The sequence below is a fragment of the Esox lucius genome, chromosome 2 (genome assembly GCF_011004845.1).
Source record: "Esox lucius isolate fEsoLuc1 chromosome 2, fEsoLuc1.pri, whole genome shotgun sequence".
In the NCBI taxonomy this organism is placed as follows: Eukaryota; Metazoa; Chordata; class Actinopteri; order Esociformes; family Esocidae; genus Esox; species Esox lucius.
In genome coordinates this window covers 28,348,295-28,369,164 of record NC_047570.1, presented here as the reverse complement: position 1 = coordinate 28,369,164, position 20,870 = coordinate 28,348,295, and the positions used below count along the sequence as shown (strand labels likewise).

Below are 20,870 nucleotides of genomic sequence, written 5' to 3'. Positions count from 1 at the left end.
ATACAGAATAGATATAATAGGCTGAAGAACTGGGTTTCCCCTATCCATTTACCCGTTTGGGCTAATGGGCTAATTATTAGTTTCAATAATTAATTATTATTTATTATTAATTATTATTTTTATTAATTATTATTTTCAAGTTACAGTCTTATTGATGGATTTCATGTGCCAGAAATCTTTCATAACAGTCAAAATGATGTAGGCCTACCTGATAGGGTAACTTGGGTTGAAATGCACTCTAGCGTAAAATACTCCAAGGTGAACTTCTGACATAAACCACTTTATATCACTATATGTTCCCAAATGTATTCCTTAATTTTGACTACTTATGTTTAACTTAAAACATTTAGATGATACAGAATTAATGTTAAGTCATAGACTAGGTTGGTCTAAGCTGCTGCCTCTGGGATACAGCTACAGCATGTATTCATTTATGGCTTACTGCTCGTTCATTTAAAACTCTCCTCTGTCATTCTCCATGTTCCTGTTAAAAATAAAAAGTATGTTTCACATACTAAATAAAATTCTCTATAATAGTGCACTATGTTTAACCGGAAAGAGCTGTATGGTCAAAAGTACACAAGGAAAAGGTGCCATTTGGCAGACAGCCTGTCTCATGAGATTCAACAGGATTAATTCCACACCATTTACTTTACTCGGCAGCTGAGCAAATGACAACTGTTAGCCTTTTGTGGCAGCAAAATGCTAAACTGAAACTATAAATACATCTCCAAAACTAGGCCCATATGTGCAGCTTATTTGCAATGCACATACTATAAAGTTTTGGTCATTTGTACAGTCAAAATAAAGACAAAAAACAAGTTTTATTTTTCACAGAATGTCCTCTCATATCACAGATTTTGGGATCAGTACTAAGGTAAGCATACTTATTAAGCCCACATACTCTTCAAGGCCACTACCATCTTGGAAACCATTTGCTTATAAACAGTTTGCTGCACAATGTGCCAAGCTAACTTGCATCGCATAGGAACGACTGAGATGAATGAGCACCCAAAGACAAAACACATTGGTGTCATTATCACAGCAAAATAAGTGTGTTACTATCAGGTATTTTAGAGAGCTCATTTTGCGTTGCTGAAGGGAGAAATGGCTCAAATCTCATGCCTGGTTGAGTTGCGTATTAATGAATGTTAGCACCACCTTCGGTGGGCTGCTTGTGTGTGCAGAGTGTGATGGTAATTCCATCGATCGACACTCTTAAAGGAGTGAGAAACAGAGACGAAATTATCTTGGCACAAGTTAACCATTTTAATATTATTTGCAAATAAGAGAGACGCGTCAACCGCTTACAAACATAATCGTCCGAGGAGTCTCTGACTTGACACATAAACAATCCATATTTATTACAGTTAAAATGGGTGTGGTAAGTTGTTGCCCATCTGTCTTGTCAATAAAACACATTCCCTTTGTTCTATCACATGTCCTAGGTTTCAAACAAGTCACATGTTGTCCTCCCCCATCTGGGTAGCCTTCTCAACCCTTGAGGGGGACTGAAAGCATCTGGACAACCTACAGATAGGCAGATTTACGATTAACCCTATAATCTACTGTTACCAATCAAGAATGCCCAGATCCCTCTCTAACACATTCATTTTCACATCCAAACAATGGGACTCAGTCCTTTAAACAGTAAGAATGCATCAGGTTTCAGAATTTCCACAACAGGAGTTTGTTCTCCAGCTGAGCAAGATCTGTTGTTAAGCATTTATGTTACTGATGGATCATACCTTTAATGTTATCAGTTCATGAATGCCATTTTTCTATTGCAATTGTCAATAATCAATTGCTTTTAGCACAGGTTTTTTCCATTCTTTCTGTGCATATCCAGTAAATATTTTTTGATTGGTTGCAATATATCAGGCATTTTGAATGTGAATAACTTAAACTTGTGAGTATTTCTTTTTAGACTACTTCTGGAGATTTGAAACACCTGTGGGCTTAAAGAGTTTACTTGGTACCTATTAAGCCCTGTCCAGAATTTTCACATATTTTATAAATTATCTTTACCTGCCATGAAAAAATGGTGCAAGTAAATTCTGAAAACTTAAAATGAGAGTACTTTTTTTCCCAGTATATATTAGAAATGTCTTAATGTCTAAACATTTTATTTGGCTTAATACACTACCATTCAATACACTACTGTCCTCTTGATCAGTTGAGCACCGAGGCTTCCCACTCCTCTTTCTATTCTGGTTAGAGCCAATTTGCACGATTCTGTGAAGGGAGTACTACACATCATTGTACAGTGAGGGGGGAAACTATTTGATCCCCTGCTGATTTTGTATGTTTGGCCACTGACAAAGAAATGATCAGTCTATAATTTTAATGGTATGTTTATTTGAACAGTGACAGACAGAATAACAACAAAAACATCCAGAAAAACGCTTATTAAAACAGTATAAAGTGATTTTCATTTTAATGAGTGAAATAAATATTTAATTCCCCCTCAATCAGAAAGATTTCTGGCTCCCAGGTGTCTTTTATACAGGTAACGAGCTGAGATTAGGAGCACACTCTTAAAGGGAGTGCTCCTAATCTCAGCTTGTTACCTGTACACAGAAGCAATCAATCAATCAGATACTAAACTCTCCACCATGGCCAAGACCAAAGAGCTTTCCAAGGATATCAGGGACAAGATTGTAGACCTACACTGTAATGAGCTACAAGACCATCACCAAGCAGCTTGGTGAGAAGGTGACAATAGTTGGTGCGATTATTTGCAAATAGAACAAACACAAAAGAACTGTCAATCTCCCTCGGTCTGGGGCTCCATGCAAGATCTCACCTCATGGATTTGCAATGATCATGAGAACGTTGAGGAATCAGCCCAGAACTACATAGGAGGATATCGTCAATGATTTCAAGGCAGCTGGGACCATAGTCACCTAGAAAACAATTGGTAACACACTACGTGAAGGACTGAAATCTTGCAGCGCCCGCAAGGTCCCCCTGCTCAAAATCGAGCTCTTTGGCATCAACTCAACTGTTTGGAGGTGGAGGAATGCTGATTATAACCCCAAGAACACCATCCCCACCGTCAAACATGGAGGTGGAAACATTATGCTTTGGGGGTGTTTTTCTGCTTAGGGGACAGGGCAACTTCACCACATCAAAGGGACAATGGACAGGGCCATGTACCATCAAATCTTGGGTGAGAACCTCCTTCCCTCAACCAGGGCATTGAAAATGGGTTGTGGATGGGTATTCCAGCATGACAATGACCCAAAACACACGGCCAAGGCAACAAAGAAGTGGCTCAAGAAGAAGCACATTAAGGTCCTGGAGTGGCTTAGCCAGTCTCCAGACCTTAATCCCATAGAAAATCTGTGGAGGGAGCTGAAGGTTCCAGTTGCCAAAAGTCAGACACGAAACCTTAATGACTTGGAGAAGATATGCAAAGAGGAATTGGACAAAATCCCTCCTGAGATGTATGCAAACCTGGTGGCCAACTACAAGAACAAGGGTTTTGCCACCAAGTACTAAGTCATGTTTTGCAGAAGGGTCGAATACTTATTTAAATCATTAAAATGCAGATCAATTTATAACATTTTTGACATGCATTTTTCTGGATTTATTTGTTGTTATTCTGTCCCACACTGTTCAAATGAACCTACCATTAAAATGATTTATCATTTTAATGATTTGTCAGTGGGCAAATGTACAAAATCAAATACTTTTTTCCCTCACTGTATGAGATCTTCAGTTTCTTGGCAATTTCTCACATGGAATATACCTAATTTCACAGAACAAGAATAGACTGACGTGTTTCAGAAGAAAGTTATTTGGTTCTTGCCATTTTGAGCCTGTAATCGAAGGGGGGGGGGGGTGGCAGTATCACTGATACACTTAGGTGATAAAAAAAAAACATTTCTTTCACCCCATTTAGGAGGTTATATTTTCATTGTCATAGTGATACATTTTTTGTTGTCATTGACTTTCATAGGCTAAAATCAACAAGAAATAATCTATCATGAAATGTTTTATTGCTTCTTTAATCAGCACAACAGTTTTCAGCAGTGCTAACATAATCACAAAAGGGTTTTCCAATGATCAATTTGCCTTTTGAAATGATGAACTTGCATTAGCAAACACAGTATGTGTGATGGAAATTCCAATGTATCGACACTCGGAGTAAGGGACACAGAGCCAAAGTTCTCTTTGTACATTATAACCGTTTTATTAATTATTATGCACAGAGACTATTATGAGAGACGCGTCAACCGCTTACACACACATAATCGTCTGAGGTGTCTCCAACTCCATACATGAACAATCCGTATTTATTACATAGAAAAAGGGGTGTGGTAAGCTGCTGCCATCGGTCTTGTCACAAGAGTTTACCCAAAGGGCGGGCTGTCCCCCCACCTTATCCTTCTCAACTCCTGAGGAGACACAATGTCTGGATAGTCAACAGAGACACTAAAGGGTTATACAGATTTACGAGTACCCCTCTAATCCACCCGTGCCGGTCAAGGATGTCTCCTATTCAAACACCAGACCCCTCTCGGTATCTTTAACTAGTAACTCATTCATACATGTATATGACGACAAAGAATACATCCTTCTTCTAGGCAGGAGGACATGGCCCAAATACCTAATAATCCTCTGATATTATAGAGACGTGTGTCACAATCAAAGTACAGATTTACATATCAGCCAATAGAAAGACAGACATTTCTGAAATGCACCTTAGTTCAAAATTTCCATAACATATGCCACTGGAACACAGGAGTGATGGAGTGATAATGAATGCATATGTAGATATTCCATAGAAAAACAGCCGTTTCCAGTAACAATAGTCATTTACAACATTAACATTGTCTACACTGTATTTCTGATTAATTTGATCTTATTTTAATGGACACAAAATTTGGTTTTATTTTAATAACAAGGACATTTCTAAGTGACCCCAAACTTTTGAATGGTGGTGTAGAGTACTGAAGGTATTCTTTCCCTAATGGTTTTTAGAAAAGTGATTTTTTAATTAGATATTAAGCATGTTGCCACAAAAAGTGAGTTCCTTTTTTATTTATATTTCCTTTTTATTATTTAAATGTATATAAATATATATACTTGTATAATTGCATAAATACAGCTTATGCCCCTCTGTGCTGTCTGTATTTCTAGCAAACACAGAACACCTGTCTACATGCCATTCTCCTACAGTTGTTTTTTAACCTTTAATGCCCTTGCTCTGCAGTGGAGGTTAAAAAAAGATTTAAGAAATCCCCCATGTTATTGAACACCTCGTATTATTTCAGTTGGTGATGAGCCAGTGAGCAATTATTTGGCTAAAAATGTTTCCCTGATGAAGCACCTGCCTGCTGGATCAGGATGCTACTACTGCCTGTCTCATCATGTGTTACGCTGCTGTGCATTCATGCAGCATGGCTGGCCCCCTCCCCTCCCTCAGAAATGCTGCAATGCGTCTCCTATAGCCATGTCTGGGTCAGTGTAACTCAGCTAGCTGCAACATAGCTATCTAGCTAGCATACCATCCCCATGGCAACAGCTAATGAGCTAATGGCTTTCTCAGGCTGAAGCTGATGAGGCTTTCAAAATATTGTTGTGGTTTGCATAGATTACAGGAGAATATTTACAGGATTAAGACATCTAGGTGCTTTGGTTTAACCCAGCAGATAATGAGAGTGAGAGGGCCTTGGATGGAGAGGAAGCCTTCATGAGGCTGACAGGTTAGTCAGCATCTAATTTAGTTTGACAGGTGTTGCATTATTGGTAATTGGTTCCTGTTCCAGACAAGTTTTTATTGTAGAACCCCAGCATGTAGTTATTTTTGCTAATTGGCATGTTTAGTTTGACCTCTCACAGCGTGGTATAAACAGACTGTTGTCTGCAGAGATGTTGTATGTTTCAAGCAAACATTAGTAGTGTGACTGTCAGACATTCTTGGGACACTCATCCTATAATAATTATTATAATTGGTAGCTGAAGGCATCTACTCTTCCAGAACACAGAAATGCTTATTAGTCATTCAAAATATTGTAAGTGAATAATTCTGGATCCCCTTTCCCTGGTCCAACCCAATAGTTCTGTACTTTCATTTTCCATTATAATTTATCATGAAAAACATCAGGTTTCACAGGGTAAAAAATGGTCAGGTTCCATAAAGGACTCTTGATGCTTAAGGCTTGACAAGTGATCAAATTATATAATTTCTCCATTATAACATTAGTCTATTTTTAGATGCTGCATTTGTGACAGGAACAGCAGGGCAGGGGCTCAATTCAGGGTGACTAGTGAGAAAAGCAAACTTCTCTTAAACATTGAGCAAATAGGGCTAGACACAGGATCTGTAACATATAGCTTATTTTATTATTTAAAATGTTTGCACACATAAACCAACAGAGAACGGTGACTACAACACTGTTGTTTTTGTTTAGTCATTCATATCTTTGTGTTTTTTGTTTTTGTTTCCACTCCAGGACAGAGAACTCTTCAGTACAAGAGTAATGTCCTTGAGACTGTTGTGTTGGTTAACCCGTCAGAAGAGACAACTGCATCAGAGGTAAGTGGGACCCAGACAAACCTGGCAACACAGGACATCTGCCTATGCAGTAGTTACCTTTATACAGCAAAATCTGGTATGGTTGATGTTTCTCAGTGTGAACCGTTTACTGATCCTGTCAATTGTCTGTCATAACTATCAAGTAACTATTGTCTTTCAACTCCTGTCCAGATCCGTTCTCTAGTCACTGACTCTGCAGGGCACAAGCTACTAGTCCTAAGTGGCCAGAGCTCGGCGCAGAGAGGGGATATCAAATTGCAGGGTGGAGTTTTCACCTGGAGACACTTCTCTGACATTATATATGATCCTGGAGTAAGATCAACTATTTATCAATACTTAAATGAGGGTTGATATTACATGGTATACTCTACACCAGTGCTTTTCAAACATGCCCTTAGGGACTGTCAGAAGTTTAAAATGTTTGTTTCAGTCTTGAACTAGCTCATCTGATTCACTTAAATCATGGGGCTGATAATTAGTTATGTGCTAGCTCTGTAAAAGTTCAAAAACTGAAATGGCTGCTGGTCCACAAGGAGAGGTTCGTGAACACCTGCCCTACACTGTTTTGTTACTAATATAACTACGTAATTATGTTGGTAGAGCCAGAATTCTTCCACCATATTGGTCTTTCATTTGGGGAGGATGAAATTCATATAAATATGTTTGGGTTATATGCTAAATTAAAGTATTATTTAATTATGTTGCTATTAAAATATGCTTCTTTGCATAAGCTTTGCCTAATAGGGTGTTTATGTTGTGTTTTGATTCCATCTCCAGGTGACCGAGGTCCTGTCCAGCTCCGCATCAGACCACCGGCCCAAACTAACAGTATCGTGCCAGGGAGACGTGGGCTGGAGCTCCCTGGGACACAGTCAGGCTCAGCAGCACCTCCAGAACATTCTGGAATACCGTCTGAACCCAGAGCTTACTCTTCCCGAAATGGAGGGAGTTTCAGAGTTCACTGAGTACGTCTCAGAAACTGTAGATGTCCCATCGCCCTTTGACCTCCTAGAGCCCCCTACCTCAGGTGGTTTCCTGAAGCTGTCCAAGCCCTGCTGCTATATCTTCCCTGGAGGGAGGGGCGACTCTGCCCTGTTTGCCGTAAATGGATTCAACATTTTGGTGGATGGAGGTTCTGAACGCAGGTCCTGTTTCTGGAAGCTGGTCAGACACTTGGACAGGATAGACTCAGTCCTGCTGACCCACATTGGGGCTGACAACCTCCCAGGCATCAATGGGTTGCTCCAGAGGAAGATTGCCGAGCAAGACGAGGAGCAGTCCCAAGGATCGGGTGGTTCCAACACTTATGGTGATTGGATGAAAAATCTGATCTCACCCGAGCTTGGCGTGGTATTCTTTAATGTCCCTGAGAAACTGAGAATGCCTGAGTCTACGCTTAAAGTCAAGCGGAGCATCGAAGAAGCATCCCTTACACTGCAGTACCTGAACAAGCTTGGCATCAAGTCAGAACCCCTTTACAGGGTTGTTAGCAACACCATTGAGCCCATTACACTTTTCCACAAGCTGGGCGTTGGCAAACTTGACATGTACATCCTAAATCCTTTGAAGGACAGCAAGGAGATGCAATTCCTTATGCAGAAGTGGGCTGGGAACAGTAAGGCCAAGACAGGTATTGTGATGTCCAATGGCAAAGAAGGAGAAATATCAGTCCCTTACTTAACCTCTGTAACAGCTCTTATCGTATGGATCCCTCATAGTCCAACAGAGAAGATAGTCAGGGTGTTATTCCCTGGAAATGCCCCCCAGAACAAAATATTTGAAGGTCTTGAAAAGCTAAAGCATCTGGACTTCCTTCGCTACCCAGTGGCAACCCAGAAAGATATATCCTCTGGGTCCCAGCCTCCAATTATAAAACAAACAAAGATGAGATCTAGAACAGAGAGTAAAGAGAGCCTGAAATCATCAGCCAAAACACAGGTATCCTCGAAAGCCAGCAAGAAAGAGACCAAAGGACAAGAAGATGAGTCCAAGAGCAACTCTGCTAAAGATAACAAAATTGAAAGAAAAGAGGAAAAGAAGTTGAAAAGTGAAAGCAAAAAAGCTACCAAAGCCACCAAACAACAACAAAACAGTGAAGCAGCACCCGAAGCAGCTAAACTGAAGAAAAATAAGCTTTCTAAGGAGAAAATGGTGAGGAAACACTCCAAGGAAAGAACACCCAAGATGGAGGAGAAAAAGGATAAAGAAAAAAAGGAGATAAAAAAAGAAAAGCTGGAAGTAAAGAAAGACGACAACAGGCGTGATGTTAAGAAAGATGACAATGCTAAAAAAGAGGAAAAAAAAGAAATGAAAACAGTGGAGGACAAAAAGAAGGATCTTAGTAAGCCAGAGCTGAGGAAGATCACCAAACCAGATCTGAAACCCTTTACCCCAGAAGTCAGGAAAACACTCCATAAGGCCAATAAGACACAGGCCAAACCCAAGTCAGACAAGACAGACAAGAACATAACAGTAAGACCGGTCAAAGAGAAAACCATTGAGAAAAAGTTGGTTACAAAGAAAGCCCCTGCAAAAGCTGCTGCTTCTTTGCCTACCAGGTCTGTAGTATCCTCACCAGAAGATCTCACTAAGGACTTTGAAGCTCTAAAACAAGAAGAAATATCCATACTAGGGAGTGAACCAATTCAGAATGATGTCATTTCTGGACATCTACCTTTACCAGACTCCACAATCTATGATGAGGGAATAACAACCAAACCCCAAGCCAGACTTAAAAAGAATATTGAGGATGAAGGTGCTGACAAAGGTGATGATGACAATGAAGAAGAGTACAACAAAGAAAGGGATGAACTAAAGGAAAGTGAAGATGTTGAGAAGTGGCTGGACATAAAAAGCAGCACTGCTGTGAATGGGGAAGATGAGGATAAAATTGAAAAGTTTAACAACTACTCTACTAAGGGAGACATGAAGTCAAAGAAAAGCATCAGTTCAGAAGAGGAGGATGATGTTATTGAAAAAGCTGATCTTGAGGGTATTGAGGACGATGAGGATAAATACAAAACAGAAGAGGCCAAAACAGAGAAAAAAGAGTGGGATACCAAGTCAACTGACTTTAAATCATTTTCAACTGCAGTTGCCTCAGGAGAATCCATAACTGTTGCCTCTGAGCAAGTCTCCTTCATCCAAGATGAGACTATTCCAGGTTATTCTGAAACAGAGCAGACAATCTCTGATGAGGAAATCCATGAAGAACCTGAGGACAGGATCCCTCACCTCCACTATGATGTTACATCCTATGACATTTCTGTTCCTGATGTTCCAGGATCTTTTGACTCAGTGCATGGTTTTAAAGAGATGAGAGCCTCAGCCATATCTGACACCTCGGACTTTAAAGGCAAAGGCTTCATGGGAAGACATGACCCAATGTTGGCAGCCTACCCAAACATCACTGCCGCTCCGCTTGCAGAGGAAGAGCACATCTCCTCTGCGACATCAGTCACAGAGTATGACAAGCTTTCCTCATTTGCCACCTCCATGGCAGATGACCAGTCCATTGCATCGGTGACTGCCCCTCAAACAGAGACAGAGACAGGGAGGAGTTCCCTTCTTTTAGACACAGTCAATAGCATCCCTTCCCGCACCGAAGCCACCCATGGGAAGGACTACCTCTACTCGGCTGGGACCATCTCCCCCACCTCCTCTCTAGAGGAGGACAAGAACTTTAATTCCCCTCCGTCAAAGGAGTACCAGCCCTTTGTTCCAGAGACAGAGGCTGATAGGACCAAACCCATTCAGGAGGAGTATGATGAAGAGGATGACGAAGATGAAGACCAGACCCCCAATGTTGACATACCTATGGGGAAACTCCAAGAGGGCTACGAGCAAGCGGCAGCTATGTTACTACAAGATAAAGATGGATCCTACGCCACCGACTTTGAGCCTCCTCCTGCCTCTTTCTCCAGTGGGTTGAAGCCTAGCTCAATGTTTGAAGGTGATGAAAGATGTCTTAATTCACAGGATGCATTGAAGCTGGCCTCACTCTCCCATTCGGTCCCTTTCTGTAGTGACTATTCTTCCACAAAAGAGAAGAATGATGATACCATGGAAAAAAATAAGATCCAGAGAATTGGTCTCTCTGGTAACAAGACCAGCTTTGAAGAATCAGAGAAGGAGGATGAGGATGCAGCCACGTTGCTCCAGAACAAAGATAGTTCCCACTCCACCACATCTGAGCCTACTGCTCAACTCGACTCTTTTTCCAGTAGGTTGAAACCTAGCTCCATGTTTGAAGTTGAGGATAGATGTCTAAGTCCAGAGGATAACACTGCCAAGCTTGCCCCAGTCTCTCATTCTGACCCTGCCTGGAGTGGCTACTCTCTCACAGAGGAACAGAAAGATGACAAAAAAGAAAAAACTAAGATTGAGCTCCAGAAAGTGGGTTTATCTGGTGACAGGACCACCTTAGAAGAATCAGATGAGGAGGATGAAGATGGGGCCATGTTGCTCCAGGACAAAGATAGATCCTACACCACCTTTGAGACTCCCCCTCCTTCCTCTCTCTCCAGTGGGTTGAAGCCTTCCTCCATGTTTGAAGGTGAAGATAGATGTCTGAGCCCAGAGGACAAAACTGTGAAGCTGGCCTCATTGTCTCACTTGGTCCCTGACAGCAGTGACAACGCTGAAAAAACTGAGCTCCAGAAAATGGGGCTGTCTGATGACAGAATCACCTTTGAAGAATCCGATGAGGAGGAGGATGAAGATGAAGAATACTATGACAAAAGGGATCTGAAACCCTGTGTTAAAGCAAAGTACTTGGAACAGAAGGAAGGCAGGTTTTTAGATGATGAATCTCCTCAGGAAGAAAAGCTGCCTGATAAGGAAAAAGGACTTTTAGAGGATGACTTAAATGCCAAGTGTCTCCAGAATGAACCTGCATTAACAGATAATACACAATTCTCTGGTTACACCCAGCAAAAAAACAAATCCCAGGTAATGCACTCAGATGAAGAAGATGATGATGAGGAGGAAGATAATGTTCTTTGCATAGGTGGAACAGGATCAATACCGTTGTCAGAACAGCAAAATAAGTTTTACCCAAAAGAAGACAACAGGGATTCAGCATTATTCAGTAAAAAGGACCATGTAACATTAAAAGAGCCAGAGAAAAGTGTCCAATTCAGTCTTTCGGATTTCCCAGAGCGGGAGAGTAAAGAAAAACGCTCAGAGGAAGCAATAAGACAGGACACACCATATGTACATGGCAAGACTTTCTCTTATAGTGATATATATGACAACAAAACATGTTCAGCTGAGTCATATTCATATGGACCGAGTTACCAGGAAGACCAATCAGAAAAGATTGGGAAAGACAGTATGAAGGAGATAGAGAAAAAGGACTTGGGTTTCCGTTCAGACAAGGAGGGCTTCACAAGTTCAAATGGTAAAGATTCATCTTCCTCTTCTTCCCCCTTTCCATGGCTTCATGGCTCTGAATCCACAATGAAAAGTGAGCCATATGTATTCAGCAGAGAAAGCCGATTCCCTTCCATGGCTGATAGACCAGAGGCATCAACTACATCCTTATCTTCAGAGGGAGACTCGTTCTCTTCTAAAGGTATTGGTGATTACTCATCGGGAACAAGTAGTGGAGCAGCCAAACCTTCAAAGATCTACTATGACAAAGAGGAGGAACTGGAGATAGACATGAGGAAGCTAACAGCTAGGGATGAGGAAGACTATGATGATTATGATGATGAAGAGGAGGACGAGGATGAGGAAGATGAGGAGGAGGATGCAATTGACTCAGATGTAGAGAAAGGCGCAAAAGAGAAATCTGAAAAGGAAATAAAAAGCCCTTTTATGGACGGTGTATGCTCCAAACAGCCCCAATTTATGGTTTCCATGGCCGGCTATGGTTACAACAGTCAGGCAAAGCCACCTACATCCCAAGGTTTGAGTTTTAAAGAGCAAGTGTGTATGGATTCAATGACCGGCTATGACTATAATAGCCAGATGAAGCCACCTATACCAGATAATGTGAGCTTGAAACAGTCCAAGTTTAATGATTGTGTGGAAGGCTATGTTTCTAACAGCTCTGAAAAGACAACTTTGCCAGATGGTGTGAGCTCCAACCAACCAGAGTTTATGGTTTCCATGGCAGGCTACGGTTACAACAGCCAGGCAAAGCCTACTATGCCAGGATCCTTTGCTTCTTCTACAACCAGCAAAGGTGACATGACAACCACAGGGCTCTCTGAGTACTCTGGGTTAGATTTTAGTTTGGCTGGCGAAAAAGATTTGTTCCAATCCAGTGAGATGAAGGACAAAGAGGGAAAAGATGACTATTTTCACAGCGAGATATCTGACGCTGCTAGGAAAGCAGGAGACACGGTAGGTGTCTCATCAGGTTTCCACTACGCTACTACATCCGCCACAGCTTACTCCTCTTCGTCGTCTTACAGCTACTCCTCCTCTGCGTCTGGTCCATCACACTCCACCAGCCGACAATTTGGTGAGGAGCTGGAGACACCAGCCACTGCCTCGGACCCCATCTTCAAACACGACGCAGACAGCACTGGCTTTGAGTACTCCTCTTTCAAAGATGAACACTCCCTGGCCATGGACTCCTCCCCTGTCTCCAGCATCGGTGGGATGGTGAAAGATGAGTACCTGGAGGTTTCAGAGAAGCAAGTTACGATGGCCACAACCACCACTGCTGAATCCACTTCCAGTCTGGCCCGCTTTTCTCCTCTTAGCCCATTTGAGGAGATCAAACCTTTCCACTCACATTCTTCCGCTTCTTCCTCAGAAGACAAAAAGGAGCATGTGACCTTGATGGGAGGAACCATTTTGGACAAAGGCCACCAGTCAGACTGCTTCTATAAGCCGAACTGTTCAGAGGCCAAGTTGCAGGCAGCAGAGAGTAATGAGCCTTTCTCCCAGCCACCAAAAGAAAAGGATGCAATTGCCACAGGTGTGTTGTATCCACACCCTGACACAACCACCAAGCATTACTTTGAAAACTCTGACAGTAGTGAAGGTGATGATGACGAAGGCAAGATGCATGAGTTTGGCAAGACCTCACTAACTGACCTGTACTTCTCAGAGAAACTTGGCAGCAGCACTACCACCTCCAGTAAAACAGAGGGCACTGGTCTCCCTGATATGCTAGCCTCATACATGCCCTCCTCTCTGCTGCCCACAACCAATGGCCCTACAGAGGTCAGCAGCATGAGCTCCCCCATCACTGCAGGGGCAACAATCGGTCTAGGTCTAGGTACAGCTGAGACCAGAAAGGTGAGAAGCTCCTTCGAATGGGAGATGCAGAAGTCCCAGATGGGCATGGTTCCTGGCGACTCCCCGCCTCACTACCGCCATGAGGATGAGTTTGAGGAGGAGTGTGAAAGCGAACCAGAGCGCCCCACTCGTCCACTCTCCCTCTCCTCAACTGATCATTCATTCCACTCACCGTTCTACACGGAGGCATTGAGCAAGGAAGGAGCAGGAGGAAGTGATGATGAAGAAGAGAGTGACCAAGACCTCCCTCCTGATGTGTGCATGGGTGCCGCTTCCTCCTACACCTCATCGAAACCCTCTCCCGGCTACTCCTCCTCTGAGCACAGGCAGCGTGAAGGAGACCTCTCGCCTTCCTTCATCAATCCCAGCATGCAACAGCATTCCAGCGATGAAGAAGACGACGAACAGGGATGCAGGAGCGACCAATCACAGGAAATAGACGAGCACATAATGTCTGCCAAGAGAAGGGCCAACAGACAGCCCCACCATTCCCTGGGTGACTTGATCCCTCACCCTGGATCAACTGGGATAGCATTGGCCGCAGAAGACACGCCTCCAACGTCCGTCAGTGATTCTATACCGTCCCAGTCAGATTCTGATGTGCCCCCTGGGACTGAGGAGTGCCCCTCCATCACGGGAGATGGCAACATGGACTCGGACTCGGACACAGAATACCTGCCTGTGGATAAGTCCTCCACCGTGGGAGGAGGCAACCATCACTCTTCCTCCAAGAGAAGCCCCCATGACCCCCTTCCCACTCCCCGAATGGACCCATCCCCCCACCCCCCTCATCCTGATGTCTGCATGGTGGACCCTGATGCTCTGGCAAATGAGCAGAACAGGGGTGCCCCCGAGTTGCCCCTGAAGAAGGACCCAAAGACAAAAGGTGTGCGGAAGACAGGAAAACCCAAATCAGCATCTCCAGCTCGCCGAAAGCGGTCCCCCATGCCAATGAAGCAGTCACCATCCCCTCGCAGTGCCTCACTGAAAAAAAAGGAGGCAGAGAACAGCTTCAGGATGTCCCATCTGCCGGACGGACAGGGTTCCAGAGATGATGACCTCTCCAGGTCCAGCTACAACACCAGCAAGATGACCAATGGAGTGAAGAGCAGCTCAGGTAAATTGGGTCCTCATATACATACTGTTAAAATGTGCTTTGAGTGGTCTGGATTGGTCCAGCAGTCTAAACAGCTGCTTCAGTTACACATACATTGCTGTTGCATTCCAACCTACTGCTATTTCAGAACTCTCTGTCTTTTTTACACTCTCTCTGTAAAACCTAAAGACATATAATTAATATTTTACCAAGCTTTGAAAACTAGTGGCGCCAACTAGAAGTTAACAAAACCTTGCTAGGGGTTGCTACAGGTTGCACTACTAGAATACATGTAGACCACAACAGTGGCAGCTGCTGATTGGCTGTATAGTGAAGGCGGTGCCAAGTGGTGCATGTTTTTTTATAAAACAGACAATAAATAAAACATCTAATATTTGCTTTGTTAACATACAAGGAAAAAATTATTCTGTTATGTAGCAAGCATGGGTTTAGCTCACATGAAATAGAAATGTCAAGACAAATCGTGTCAGTCCCTTTTATCATTTAACATTCACATTACAAATGATGTACAAATGTAAACTGCCATCACCTGACATCAGTTAAACTGATTTTGATTAACTCTAAATTAAATTTGCAGTAAACATCTGTTTCTATCGGAAAACTGTATTTTAAAACAAATGATCCTTCTATTATATGATGCAGAAAATGTTCAGTAGTCTGCTGTAAACCTACGTACATTAGGCCTACATTCCACAACATTGTACAAACAAATCAGGCACAAACAGGTCAATGCTGTGGGAAGTGACAAAGAAATACAGGGAGGTAGGAAATGAAAAGTTGGGCTTCAAACCACCAACCTTATGGAAACCATCAAATTATTTGGAAACATCAAAGTGCTGACTCCCTTCCCCTCTCTGTAGGATCTCAGAGGTCCAGTTCCTCGGTTCCCCAAGGTCCTCCTATCTACGTAGACTTGGCTTACATCCCCAACCACTGCAGTGCAAAGAATGTGGACCAGGAGTTCTTCAAGCGTGTTCGCTCGGCATACTACGTGGTGAGTGGGAACGACGCCGCCAACGAGGAGCCCAGCCGAGGTGTCCTGGACGCCCTGCTGGAGGGCAAGGCACAGTGGGGTTCCAACCTACAGGTAACAAAACCTTAACCAGACAATTAGAAAAAACGGCATCTTTCAGTGATAGATCAGTACATCACACCTATATCTACGCCACATCTTTCTCTCCTCCACATCTGCTCCTCTGCTTTACTTCCCCTCTTCCTACTTCAATCTATTACCTCCACCTTTCTCGTTCTCTCTCCCACTCCTACAGGTGACTTTAATTCCAACCCATGACACAGAAGTGACTCGGGAGTGGTACCAGCAGACCCATGAGAGGCAGCAGGAGCTGAACATTATGGTTCTGGCCTCCAGCAGCACTGTGGTCATGCAGGATGAGTCCTTCCCTGCCTGCAAGATAGAGTTTTAAGCCCCATCCCCGTCTCTTCCCTCCTGTACTGGGACAACCCACAGCTCTCCTGGCTTAGTGTCTGTGTTTAAATATTTCTAGCCTTTCCCAGGGATTTATTGCATATGGTAAATCATAACAGAACTCAAATGACACCCTATTGGTCTTAAAGGGAACATAGGGCTCTGGTTTAAAGTACTGCGTTGGACTGTATGGTGTCATTTTAGACGCAGGATATTCAACGGCCACGTTTGATTATGGGTATTATATCACTGTTAGTTTTATACAGGTGCTCTTCAGGCCACAATGCCCCGCTACTCTGTGAGGTTTAAAAAAGGGAAGAAATACACACATTCTGACAGTAGAAAGCCAAGCCAAATGTGCAGGCACTGGTTATTGTCTATTCATATTACCTAATTAGATAAATATAAAGCACAAGTAGGCCCCACTCTAATGTTACAGATGACAACAGCAAGAACAGACTAAATATTTGTTTAAAGAAGTTATAACACAAAGCAAATTTTGTACTGACGATCCTTACATACATGGTTCATGTTCCCATCCATTAGTCATCTATGGAACAGATTTCCATCTTCTCGCTGAACTTTGTGCCTGATATTGAAACAGTGGCATAGGTGATGTTAGCAGATTGTCTCTAAGGGTGTTTTAAATGTCGAACAGTTTATTAGATTAGAGGCAGTAGATTAGAGTAGAACTAAGAAATTGAGTTGTTATCGTTGGTTTCATGTCATGCAATTTCCAAGGTAAATAAGTATTGTTTGGTTGTGAATTTTTTTTGAGAGCAGCCCCATCCAGATCACATGAAGATCTGTCAAACAGAGTTGTAGTGCTGTATTTATCGCCGAAGCTTGAATCCACAAAAATAATTGGGACCAGGCTTATGTATGACATTTTGTGAAAAAACTGAATACTTAGGTTACAGCATTTTCATTACTGTTTTTCAAGTTGGAGTGTTGCTACACTGAAATGGTGAAAACCTCCTTTGGAAATGTCTGGCTAAGCTGAACACAGTGTAGACTAGTAGGCTGTACTCCAGTTATGACCAGGGAGATCATAGCATCCTATTCCCTATGTAGTACACTATGTAGTACACTACCTTTAACGGTTCTGTTCAAAAGTAGTGCACTATAGGTCATAGGGTTTTAGGCACACACTCATTATATACCCCAGATATGAATACAGCAATAGGAGCTCATGGCCCATCACCTTTTTATGATAATAGGTGATTAGGTGTTTGAAGACTTGAGGTGTGTCTGTGAGGTGTGTGTGCCATGCATAGGACTACGCTAATGAAGCATTGTGGGACGGTTTCGAAAGTGAATAGAGGTTTGACTGTCACCCACTTGTGCCTTTCTGCACTGCCGTGTGTTCAAAATGTTTCTTGTGTGGCAGAGCCATAGCTATTCTTTGTTTGGCCAACTTCGTTTGAGTTTTAAAATCTGAATGATCATCGAATTGGCACTGAAATCCCCAAGACAGTTACGTTTCTGGTTGGAATGCAGATTTAAATGTCCTCGTCGTGGCATATTTTTGTTAAAGCGGAAGGTAGTTTTCCGTGGTAAAGTAGTGGCTAGATGGACAGGTCTCCACTGTTGTTGTGGCTGTTGTAATAGGATCGCTAAACTAAAAGCAAAAGTCCAAAATGATGATTTGCAGAGACTACTAAGCAAACTAACATGAGACTTTTACCAATCTTTGTATCATATGGTCTGATAATCCACCAACATATGTTTGTGATAATGTTGACAAGCACAAATAAACAACTTAATAAGAACCAAGAACCTCTAAAATCTTAAAGCTGGTATGAAAAAAGTCTTATTACTACCAATTGCTTGTCTCTCTTTAAATCATAAAATTTGTGATTGGAAAAAGAAAGAGGACTGAGTTGGAAGCATGAACATCTACGTTGAAAATAGAGATTATGTACAATATTGTTTCCAGATGAGTTATATAATTTGTATTACTCTGATTATGTCTTAGAAAAGGTAAAGATGGGTTTTGGAAACTTAACTTGGGACCAGTTGCTAATAGGTACTACAAACACCTTGATTCAATGCCTTTAAAGTTTATTTTTCAAACTAAAGCTATAATTGTGTAATCAATGTTGGAATGTCATTTACAGTATTATTTAAGATGGGTTTTTATTAGAGTGCACAGTATGCAACATATGCTTTAATGTTACTGTAAATTAGGAATAACATTATTAGAAAAAGAGGAAGTTCAATTAGAAACGTTTGAATTCAATGTTTAATTCATTTATTTTTACATAATAATATCTAGGTTTTTGAGGCTTGCAGCTAATTATAAAGACATAACATGCCTTGTTTGGGGGATTATAGACAAAGTGTAAAATTGCTGATTGCACAATATTTCAGGCAAATGTGAAGATATTTAGCTATGTATATCAGTCTTTCTGGAACACATATGGCACGCTCTCACACACACACACCCACACACACACCCACACACACCCACACACACACACACCCACACACACCCACACACACACCCACACACACCCACACACACCCACACACACCCACACACACACACACACACACACACACACACACACACACACACACACACACACACATACACACGAGCATAGAGACAAAGAAAAGAAAATTGGCAAATGCTTTCAGTGAATATGCTTTTAATGCTGCAGTGTTTTTCTTTCCATTGTCGATTGCACAAATTTGCCAGACCATACCGATTATCAGAGTACAGATTTTAGATGTAACAACACACAGCGCTCAGTGTGGTCTAACCAGACTGGTTCTGAGGAATGTAAAGATGCAGATGAACCTTTACAATCTCCATAAAGGGAGATAGTGATTTCTTGGTTGCCTTGGTGACATACAGTACAGGTTAGTAGTTGTTGGTGTACAGTATGTTTTCTGCTCCATTTACTAAAAATAATTGTCAAACTGTTCTCTCTATTGTGTGTGAATACAATGCATATCAAATGTATGTTAAGGGCAGAGAGGGTGTTCTTTTATTTCTTCCCTCTAGTCGAACATCAGTGTAACCCTAATGGTGAGCAATGGGCTGTTGTTTCTCTGAGAATACTGGGAAATTAAGATCTTAAATTTCTCTGATTTTTGACGATACAGGTAATTTGCATTTGCAAAGCTAACAGTAAGACAAACTAAAATGCCTTCTGTATTGTATAGCGAAGAGAACATTCTGTATAACAAATATAGAATGATTTTACAGTGCTTGAGATGGGCTTTCACTCAGAGAATGCGATTTAGATCAACAGTGTTCCTTTATTTCTCAGTGGTCCATGAGATGGTCTTTGACTTCAAAATTGAATTAACCAAGAATTCTACATCTCATTTAAGTGGATAGAATAAAAATTGCATTCACAAACACAAACCAGATCACTCACACACAAACCTGACTGCCAGATTGAGTGACTCAGATCACTACATCAATACATTTTCTATCAAGGGTATTTGTAATGGTTGACACAGAACATTTTTCAAAAAAAAAAAAAAAGAAGAAAACACAACAAAAACAGTAACTGTATGAGTATCAATGTATTGTGACAACAAATATAAAAATGCTTCAGTTATATTCTCTAAAGGTCATAAGAATTATAATGTGAAGAAATCCTAAAGATTGTCCATCATTCCAATTAACTCTGCTTGACTGCATGCTACCTTTTCAGTTCTAATCCCATATGTAATAGTTTAATAAGGACTTTAATAAAATGCTATTTTAAAATATGTATATTTAAACAAGCTGTTTGTGTTGATGGTACAGAGAAGACCTATGTAAGGTCCTACTGTTGCCTCCACTGGCTGTGCTGTAAGGCATTGTGATTGTTTTCCTCTTTTTCTTCATGAATTCATTTTTTCCATCTCTTGTTTAAGTGCAATATACGTACTTCTGTATCTCTCTTTAAAATGTAAAAGGACATAGACCTTCAGCAGACTTATTGTTCTAGAGAAACGTGTGGTGATCACAAATAAAACTAATTTATTGAAAGAACACAGAAGGTCTCAAGAGAGTCTGATTTCAGTTAACTTGTGATATTAATCAATTAAAAATATTAAGGATATTAACTGTATACTCACTTCATGGAAACAATTTGCCAAATTGTAGCCTATGAATCCCTGTCTGTGGTTTGTGCATTATATGTAGTTTTCACCTGAAAAATTATTTTGCAATCCAAAATGATAGGCAGACTAGGCAAATATAAACAAAAAAGTCTGTGCATAAATGTGATTGTTGTTAACAATTTAAATCGAACCTTAAACTGAGTGAAAGCTGTTGATGCCTGCCACAATCATTTACATCCCTAGAAAATCTTATTAACAAGAAGTGGAAGAGGGCACTTGTATTTTGCCCCCACACACAGTGAGAAGGATGGTTCAAGTAGCAATAAATTGGTAGGGATCCCAGGTGGAGAATTTCAGAAACTGAAACCTTCATTGGAATCTATGATCTGTAACTTTTGGAAACAAATACCAGAGGTGTGTTTGGTGTATAAAGAGAAATGGCCATCAGGAAATAA

General features: G+C 41.5%; 1 protein-coding gene across 1 annotated transcript in view; it reads left to right on the top strand.

Annotated features, from left to right (window-relative positions):
• Nucleotides 1-18,848, top strand: part of map1aa (microtubule-associated protein 1Aa) — a 47,878-nt gene extending 29,030 nt beyond the window's left edge. Inside the window, exons 3-7 of the mRNA XM_010877808.5 lie at nt 6,465-6,547; nt 6,719-6,859; nt 7,325-14,921; nt 15,782-16,008; nt 16,190-18,848. Of these exons, the coding sequence (XP_010876110.2) occupies nt 6,465-6,547; nt 6,719-6,859; nt 7,325-14,921; nt 15,782-16,008; nt 16,190-16,345 (8,204 nt within the window). The 3' untranslated portion in view covers nt 16,346-18,848. The remainder of the gene's footprint in view (nt 1-6,464; nt 6,548-6,718; nt 6,860-7,324; nt 14,922-15,781; nt 16,009-16,189) is intronic.
• Nucleotides 18,849-20,870: the final 2,022 nt, after the last annotated feature.